This window comes from Manis javanica, chromosome 16, assembly GCF_040802235.1.
Source record: "Manis javanica isolate MJ-LG chromosome 16, MJ_LKY, whole genome shotgun sequence".
Lineage (NCBI taxonomy): Eukaryota > Metazoa > Chordata > Mammalia > Pholidota > Manidae > Manis > Manis javanica.
In genome coordinates, this window is record NC_133171.1 from 16,580,200 (window position 1) to 16,590,181 (window position 9,982).

General features: G+C 46.0%; 1 protein-coding gene across 19 annotated transcripts in view; it reads right to left on the reverse strand.

The window, feature by feature from the left end:
* The window catches only part of LOC108389730 (uncharacterized), a 603,223-nt gene extending 594,327 nt beyond the window's left edge, over positions 1-8,896 (reverse strand). For 5 of the 19 annotated variants that reach the window (XR_012126339.1, XR_012126341.1, XR_012126342.1 and 2 more), the window contains exons 1-2: positions 8,308-8,855; positions 5,399-5,482 (exon numbers count right to left, since the gene is read on the reverse strand). Coding sequence is in view for 11 of the 19 variants with exons in the window: in XM_073224892.1 (XP_073080993.1) it covers positions 5,399-5,482; positions 8,308-8,563 (340 nt within the window). In the remaining 8 variants the exon portion in view is untranslated. Of the gene's footprint in view, positions 1-5,398; positions 5,483-5,968; positions 6,256-6,766; positions 7,354-8,307 lie in introns of those variants that run through there. The other 14 variants (XR_012126345.1, XR_012126344.1, XR_012126346.1 and 11 more) reach the window with 11 other exon arrangements.
* Positions 8,897-9,982: the final 1,086 nt, after the last annotated feature.

Consider the following 9,982-nt stretch of genomic DNA (forward strand, 5'->3'; position numbering starts at 1 on the left):
ACATTCACCCCTGAAGAGATGCAGGGACAGGCTTGGGGCGTGGGACCAAGGATGAGGGAGAAAGTGCAGGCGCAGGCAAGGACGACACATATTCTGGGTCCTTCTCAACCGTCAGGAGCACATTTTTACATAGATATATTAATAGGCAATCTTTTTTTATTGAAGTATAGTTGATGGTGCAGTCTTATAATGGTTTCAAATATACAACACAGTGGTTCAACAGTTACCACATTATTAAGTCCTCAAAATACATGGAACGCTTGTCCCTCATTCTCCCGCAGGGACCACGCTAATCTGTATCGCTCCAGTTTGAGTATCTGTGCTGCTGAGGTGAACACTTCACACCCAATCTCACTTTCCTTTTACATTTTCTAATGTAAATTAAACTCAACTATAAATTAAAGCAAAGCCTGAACAGTTTTAATGCTCAGTATTTTCTCATGCACTTTCATTTATATAGTTATTTCCCTGTCGGTATACAATAGGGATATTTTCATGTATTTCCCATTTAAAGAACTTGTTGCATAGAAATTTCATGTGTCTGTAAGTGATAAAAGATAGACGTGTGTATGAATCTTTTGAGGTTTATAAGATGTGTACTCCTAAAAAAAGATGTATGATATGAAAATTAACTGTATTCTGTAATCTTAATCATTTAACTTTTATTACTAGTAATTAATGATTGCTGTCCACTCTGTCCTTTTTCATTCTGCCACTTCTCATGGGTCTTAAGACTCTGCATAGTGCCCTTAATAGATTTTTACTTTCTAACATGTCTAAGTATGTTTAATAGTTCCACTGTAAAAGCAAATACAGGCAGGATGGAAAGAAAGAAAAACAATTGTGAAGGAAGAGGGGAAAGAGGAAGGAAAGAGAAGGGGGTGCGGGGCAAAACAACGTGTGGACCGTACCCTGAGGCCCCTGCTGTTAGGAATTTTAGAGACTTTCTAATTCCTTTCTCAAAAGCTTCCTTGAAAAACATATTCTCCACATGTTAAGGGAACATGAGAGCAGGCTGGGGTTTAACCGTGCGGAGAGGAGCAGCGAGGTGGGCCTAAGGGTCTGGAGAAGAGCCGGAGGGAGGAGGGGGCCAGGCGTACAGGTCACGAGCCAAAGGCAGGGAAACCTTTCTTCGGCAACTTGCCCTTCCGTTCTGCACCTGAGCTCCAGGTCCGAGGTGTGGGGCCAGCTCAGAGCCGGCAGAGCCTAAGACCACCCTCCCTCCGGCTCAGTTCCACCCCAGAACACCCCGGCCCTGCGAGGTCAGCCTGTGCGGCCGCCCTGGCACCATCAGGTCATTACTAGGTTTGCACAAAACGCCCACATTCCCTGATAATCGGCCTCCGTAGAAGCATGAAGCAACGGCCGGCCGGGGAAGAACCACTTTGCAAACAGACCTCCAAGTTGAATTCGCCTCTTGAAATCCTCTGTGCAAAAGTTCCCATCATAAAACAGCTGCTGCTTAATGTCTCTGAGTTCTGATTGGTCCCAAGCCCCTGATCTGCACAGAACTTCGGGCCAACGGTGTCCAAGCTCCGTCCGTGGCTCTTCCCGGCACCCTTCTATCCCCGTTAAGTGGTGCTCTTGGTCAAAACACTAGGTCATAAACGTATCCACTGGGAAGCGTGTACTGCAGTTTCCAGTGGTGCGTGCTGCTCCGAGGTGACACTAATAAAGGAAGCTTGCGAACGTGCTTTACCTACCGGCGTGCGCTTGCCAGTCTGGAACACAACTCCTTACCTTATCCTAGTTTGGCTCTTTCAGGCTCGAACCCACTGAACTCTGACCCTTTTCTGGATGAATACAAATCATTTCCAGAATGACTATCAAATTTTATTTATCCTTCTTATTTCCCCAGCTTCAAGCTAACAGCAAACCAAGAAAACAAGTTCCCATTTGACATGCTTCACCCCAGCCAAAGTTCACAGCATAGTTACGTCCTGCCCCAGAAAGGGTGGGGCAGCGGGCAGGGGCCGGCGGGGGTGGGAAATGGGAACAGGGCAGCTGCTTTGTTTTTTCAATAAACTCCAGCAGAGAGCCTCCCACTCCCCCGCCCCAGCAGAGACGGGCAGGAGGAGGCGGCCTGAGAAGCCTCTTCCTCCGAGGAAAACCAAGCTGGCTCCCTGGCTTCTGAGAGCCCACACATCCGCCCGAGGGCCTCTGATTCACCCCGAGGGGACCAAGACGCAGGCCAAAGGGCTCATCTCTGCCTCACTGGTGTTCACTGCTGACCTGAGGCGGCCCCAGGGGCTGCACCCCCACCCCATCCACCCTCACTGGAATCTGAACGCACACCACCCCGCACCCGCATGTCCCAGCTCTGAGGCACACACAGCCGGGTGACAAAGGAGCGAACCCAAAGGTGGGCGTGCGTCACCCACACCTCCCACGGACATGATGGAGGCCTCCCCACAGAGAGGGGCTGCCACCCCCAGGCCCCCTGCTGGCCAGCTCAGCACGGGGTTTCTCCCGTCTCTGCCGGAGGGAGTTAGGGAGGCAGAAGGCCTGGGAAGGCAGGGCGGAGGCAGCCCACCCGACAGCAGGAGGAAAACCTCTAATTTGTTCGCCTAGAAAACCCTGGGGCGTCGCGGTCCCAGAGAGGCTCCACCCAGGCAGTACCTCTGATCACTTTTTTCCTGTTAGTGGGCAAGCTGAGCAGAGGGGAAATAAGGACAAATGTGTTCAAAACAGAAATCCTGAAGAATGCTAACTTAGCTTTGGGCGAGGGCCAGATGACAGGCCCAACACCTCCATTTCTGTCCAAGTGGAAGGAGAAAGTACAGGGTGCGACCTCGGCCCGGCTGTGTGAGCCCTGCGGCCAGGACTCTGCCAGCCCTCCCAGCATCAGCGTGACCCCCGACTGCCTTCCAGCTCCAGCTGTGCCCTGCCTTTTTTTTTTTTCACTCTTCAGTGTTTTTAGTTCTTTTTAGTAAACTGATTCTTTCTAATGCCATGGTAATTATAATCACTGTGGTCTTTTAACTTCAAAACATTTTCTTGGTGTGAAATGATTCAGTATCAGAGAAGACTATACTTGTACATGAACTTTTCTTTTAAGAAGCATCTCAAATCTCCCTCAAATGACTAAACTGTAACCAAAGAATGGTTGTTGATGTCAGTTTGGTTAACTTTGGGAAAAAAACTTCCAGGTTTAGGTGGCATTCACCTAAGACCAATGTCATACATAACATTTTGCCCATCACGGACTTTAAGGTGGTAACTGACACATCGCAGATGGGCACTGACTGAAGTCATAAGATATCTCTGAATGTAGATTCGGTATGACGAAACTCACATTAATTGCCTTATAGGCCCATGTGAATTCTACAATTTTTTTTTAAGAAGCTGGCTTGCATTGAAAGGCATAAAATGCCAAAATGAAATGTTTATACAGTTTTAGCCTAGCAAAAATATGTAACAATTGTTGGTACAAAGACTATTTCTAGAATACATATAGTCTCAAACAGATGTCACACACCCTTATGACAATTTAAATCACACTATTTATAACACACACTCTTTCTTCCAATTACGAGAAAATAAAGTAAAATCTAATGAAGCCAAACCCTAATTCCAAATTAGTACAATCTGAATCAGAAATCTGATTCTTCTCCATTTCTACAGCTATCCAAGCAGAAATGGAAGGTGGAGGCAGGGCAGAATCAAGGAAGAGCTGGAAATGGCCATCAGTTCTGAACTTTAATTTCTTAATCTAAGACCTAATCTAGGCAGAGGGATCCGACAGCTGACTGAGAGTGTGACAGGCAAGGGGACCATCCCATAAAGAAAGCAAATTAACTTCTTTAGTGTTGAGGGTGGAGCTGAACCAAGCCGTGGGAGAGAGGAAAAGGGGTCTATGCACTCACAGACCCCTCTGTGCACCCCCCACCGCCCGGGGCTGGGCCCAGCGTTGGCTCACCTCCATCACCACCTGTAAGGAATTCTCCAAGCAACCAAGAACACTTATGAACTTATTCTGAACTCTGTTTGCTGTTTCCTACAGAAACCATTGTATTTCAATGAACCCCTAGGCCACCAAGGGACACATGAACCTGAAAAAGGAAAAAGAAAAAAACTTCCAAAAGAGATGAAACTACATGTTTTTTGGTCTTACTACAGAGAGAGCACAGCCTTCATGTGCCCAGTGCCACAGGATTACTGCCCGGCATGTCCAACACCACTTACCTATAGGATGAGATTCATAAAGAAACATGAGTAATAGTTCCAATTCATCCTTTCTAAAATCGACATCGTTCTAACCTTAGGTAGCCAATCAGAAACCTCCATTTAAAGCCAACATTCTTGCTAGTTTAGAATAGTGATTCACTCTGCCTGTCTCGCCACAAACTATTTACAGCATCTACAGTGTCAGCTAAGCAATACCACCTTCTCCCAACATGCAGAGTATCTTAAATACCTAGTACTGAACAGGGAAGGACCTAGGAATTTATATCATAAGTCCAGACAAGATGTGTTCTTCTGTGAAAAACGTACCACTCAAAAATATTTTAGGAAAGCAAGGCAAGCTAAAACACAAGTTGTAGACATACTAAGTGAAATATGATTATTAGAGGGCCATGCCCATATGCTCCATGGCTCAGAGTTACCTAAGAATTTACTATGTTCAAATATAGTTTCCTGTTTGCAAAAAAAAAAAAAAAGTACAGCTGCATGTTTGCACCTGGCAGACAGAGCTGCCCCTCCTCCTCGGCCTTCTTGCAAGAACAGACTTGCAAACAGGTATCTAGAAAGGGCCGGCTGATCGCCATCTCTAGGCCTGTCCAGTCAGGGACAGCCATGCGGTTCTTTCAAGAATGGCTAATTGTCTCTAAAGTAAATTTCAGGAGACACAAAACCAACCACGATCAAAGGAGAACAGGCAGAAATGAATGCTGCCTCACCAGATGCTGTATTTACCAAAGTCATCAGATTCAGGCACAACTGTAAGGTTACTCTCTGCCTTGACAATTTTTAAAAAATAACTACACTAGACTGGGTAAGCAGCCAACAGAGAAAACTGTCGAACCACTATGCTGTACACTTGGAGCCAATGTAATATGGTATATAAACTATACTTCCATAAAAAACAACCGCGACAGTGTATCAGATCTCATGTCGCTGCCACTTCAACTCCCCCTGGTCACTCCTGAACTCTGCCTGACCAGAATTAGAACTCGGAAATCTAAATATCGATCTTCCTCTCTCACATGATGGTGAAACACACGCACACACAGGAGCAATCTTCTGTGAAATAAAAATGCTTACACCGAGAAATACCACTGAGATGTGTGATTATAGCCACGAGCATAAGAAAGGATTATTCTTGACTGAAATAGAAAATTAAGGGGCAAAACTCTAGGTAAGCAAAGTACAAGCCAAGCTGGCAGCATTTCCTTACCTGAAGGGCACTCATCGATCATTCCGGCCGTCTTCTGATGACACTTCAACAAACCCACCAGTGAAATGAGACTGCTGCCAGTTCCTGTGCATTTAGAAGAGGGCAGACATGTCACACTGTGCAAAACGTAGCGTCATGTGATAAGCAAGACATTTAATAATCTGAAGCAAGCCAATAAATGCCAGCAAATACTTCAGAATTCAGTGCCTTTGCAACAGAGCGTTCAAGACGTTCCTGAAATATACTTTATGCACTCAACCAATTTTTGTTTCTTCCTAATTTCAATTTGCCAAGGACTCGGCATACACCTAAGATACGTGAGGGACATCGTGCTCAGACATGAGGCTCAGGGGATAAAAGACACATGCAACCGGGGTAAAAAACGCAGCAAAGCGTTTCCCAGGACTTCCTGGGAAGACGGCGACTGCCTCCTGTCAAATCAAAAGCCCTGCCTATGGGGACTCTTATTACAGCTCTTATCAGAACAACGGGAAAAAGCTTCCGGGTTTCACAGGAAAAGATTGACTTCCCAGTTATGACTTGTGAGTGCTCAAGAGAAGGATGACTTACCCCTAGTAAATGTGAAACACATGGTTTTCCCAGAGGGTTTTTGTCTGCCCTGTGCAGTTTTCTTAGATGAAAGAGACAGACCATTAAGATTTAAGCCCAATAATACCCCTAGAAGGTACCACACGCTTCTGTTCAAAGCCTGAGGGCTGAGGCTTTCCACAGTAACAATTCCCAGGTACGTAGGGAAACTCGGCAGCGCGTCTGCAGGCCACAGTCCCGGGTGGGCATCTGCCCAGCGCCAGGATGTGAAGAGGGAATTTCAGCCACCGGAAAAGGCCAACGGCCTCGCTGGGAAATCCAGGGACTCGCCCACGCAGTGCACTGTGGGGTTTGTGGTTTTGGCGAGGTTTCTTTTCTTCCGGTCTTTTTGACATTTTGTCAAGGGGCTTTCTCTTTATCCTAGCGGCTCCTAACCCCTAGCTGTACAGCAGAATCACCTGGAAGATTCGTTTTAACACCCTTTTCATATGCATCTGGAGTTGAGAACCACTGTTCCACCCCCGTCTGATTCAACCTCACTAATTCGGCCTAAACTGCATAATCTAGACTTCCGTTGAGAACTGCCAGGCAGGCCCTCCTCTGTTATCTTCTTACTTTTTTTTTGAAAAGTGCAAGAGGCTCTCAAGGGAACATCAGTACATTTCTGCGGTGTGCCAAGTACATTTCTTTGCTGCTATGTGCACAGTGCCCCTGAGGGCAGGAGGCCTCGCACAACCCCCAGTGTGGGAACTGCAGCCCATTCCCGCCGCCCCGGCCCCCCACCCCACCCCCACGGCCTCCCTGATGCAAGTCACAGACCGGTCCTGGGGGAAGGCGGGGATGGAATTTCTCAGGAGGTTCTGTCCAATTTCCTAGCAATCGGTAACACAGGAAAGAGCCCTCTGCAGTTGGTCACTGTGATACAAATGCTTCTCACAGACGCCTCAGCCTCACCCTAAATAAACAAACACCCCACTAGGCAGAGCAGAGCACATTCCCCGAGCAATTCCAAAGATGTGACTGCACTCGACTGATTGCACTCGACTGTCTTTAATTACAAAAGCTGTTCACAGAAAGGAGCCCTCACACACGTCCACACCCACCCGCACCAGCCACCCGCCCCTTCTTGGACGGTCCTCAGCTCGGGGGCAGGTCCTCGGAGGTGCAGGGTGGGGCCTTAGCGAGAGCTGAGCCGCAGGGAAGCTGTTCCACAGTCGTCCTCGCTAGAAACACAAATCCTCTGCCTCTGCAAAGTCTACTTATTCACAGGCCACAATCAAGAGCTTTGGGGCGGAGGGACGGCGGAGGAATGGCAGTCTTAGATTTGAAAATACAACGATTTTTAATGATCTTTAAAAATAATATAGTTTGCTGCATCTCTCACAAAAGGGAGCATCCCGAGTGAGAAAGGGAAGCGGCCAGTCCCTTCGCCGCAGCGTGCCTGCCTTCCCTGCGTCCCCAGGCCCACCGGCTCCCTGGGCTGGCATGTGTCAGTCCCCACCACAGAGCACTCCTCATGCCACCGACGCTTTTGAGACAACCCGGGCAACCCGCTCCTCCTGCCAGCAGCCAGGTCAGGCATGGGCACGCGGTGCAGCTCCGGCCAGTGAGATGTAAGACCAAATTATATAGGCAAAATGACATTCTAAATAAATTTTAAAGATTAAGTCACTGTGTATGTAGCTATGTTAATTCCATCAGTAGTACTGTTTTGCACATAACACAATCTTCATATTTACTTATGATAATGTATGAGGCAGAAAGTCCATAAATGAAGACTCGCGTGCAATAAAAGCTGCTGCTTATTAGACAACTGGTGTGTATCAGGCACTGTGCCAAGAGCTTCGCACGCTTTATTCCATTTAATTCCCTCAATGGAGGAACTACCTCCTTATAGATCAGTACACGAAGCTTCAATAAGTCAGTCAACATGTCGGGGTCAGCAAAGCTGAAGGATGGCTGAGCTAGGATTCAGACAGAAGTCTCACAGACGGCAAAGCCCTTAACTACTGAAACTGTTACAGTATGCATTCTTTTATAAGTGAATAATAGACTAAATTACCAATTCTACCACCAATTTTAAATAAAAAGGAGATAAGGAATCTGAATTCTTTGATTTGTAACCTACAGAAAGCAGTCAGTCTGTCGCAGGGGTGAGCGTGTGGGGCTTGGAATCATGTATCTAACACAAACTGGCCAAGACACAGCACGGAGCCTCTGGGCACCTACGGCCTCATCTGTGAAATGGGAGTGAAGCATGGGCCGCAGGGTCCAGGGGGCTGACCTGAGTGTCACAGGACCTTCCGTGACCTCTGCCTCAGCCTCAGCCCTATTTGTCAACTAGGGACGAGCCTACTCACCTCTACAACTGTAAGTCCGGGGAGAGGAAATCCCAGGGCACAATACCTCTAAAAACTGAAATCTGTCAAAGGGAGAAATAAACTTTAAAACCTGTTTATTGCTTACAAACTGCAGTCCGGGCCCTTCTCTCTTTCCTGCTCCTGCAGAAGCAAAACCGGCCCTCCCCTCAGCTCTCAGGTACAGATAAACCCTCCTTACCCACTGATACGAAGATGAACTTCTATCCACCCCTAAGGAACACCTGTTGATATGCATATGTACTAAACCTAGGTGAGATATTCTGGAAATATTACAATTTTACCCACAATGATCAAAATCCTTAAAGAGGAAAAACTTATAAAATGAAATGCTTTGAAAAGTGATATTGTGGAAGAGCTGTGTTTCTGATCATTAACACTTTCATATTTACTGAGTCCTGAAAGAAAGGAAAAATCACCACTTGAGGGGTCCCTATTTAAGAAAGTCTGAACACTTTTGTTATTTTGTCGAGCAAATCATCTGGACTCATCTGTTTTTTTGGTCTGACTTTTCCGTCTGTCTTGCGTTCGTTTTGGTTTTAATTCTTGGGCTTCAACAAGTCATGATTAAGTAGCCATGAAGTGCTCAGGCCTGTAGGGAATTCAAAAAAATTTTAAAAAGGATTCTTACCATGGAGGAAGGTAGACTACGCGGCTGGGTTTTAAGGTAGGCACGCATGAAATGTGTGGATTAATCAGCAGTTCCCCAGGGTTAGGACACATGAAATAGTACGACTATTCACAAGATGCAGAAGGGAGGTCCTTTGTAGTGACAGCATATGCACAACTTTGTGGTGAAAGTCACCTGAATATACAAGAATGATAAACTTCATGGAAATACACACACTCAAAAAAAGCATGTAAAAACTGGCAAAATCCAATTAAGTTTATCCACCCAAGTTAGTATTGTACCAATGTGATTCTCCTGGTTTTGACTATGTACTATGGTTATGCACCGTCCGCATCATCATTACCAAGCTGGGTGAGGGCACAGGGGCACTCTCTACTGTTATTGTGAGTCAAGCTACATCAAAATAAGTTGTACATTTAAGAGAATAAGGGAGTCTCTGATGAACTGATATGGAAAGATGACATCTAAGATGGGTGGTTCAGTGGGAAAAGGTACTGTACAATGTATACAATATGCTATCTTTTGTGTAAAAACAGAAGTACAGAATTTATACTCATTTTCCCACAGAACATGAAGGGACAATGGAAGGAAACTTAAGAACCTCAGAACAGGGGTTTCCTCTGGGGACCGAAAAAAGGAACCTGGTCAATGAGGCACCAAGACAGAAAAGGGAGACGTTTGTATTTTTTGGGTTTTGAACCACACAATTGTATTAGTCAAAAAAATCAATCGAAAACAAAAAAATGACAGTAAAATAAAAGCAGAAACATCAATGTAGAAAACAGTATGTGAGGTTCTTAAGCAAACAATTTACATACATTTTTAATCACCAAAGTGACTGATAATTTTTTACAGAGGGTAAAACCAAGACTCCAGGGTAGTTTTTAAACTTTTTGCCTACACCCATGATCCTTACCCTATAATTAACTCCCTTCCTATGTAAGATTTGCTGAACATTCCGTGCTGTGTCTTACCCCAGCCCCTTCCTGCAGGGCTTTCCTCCACCAGAACCCACCCGCCGCCCCA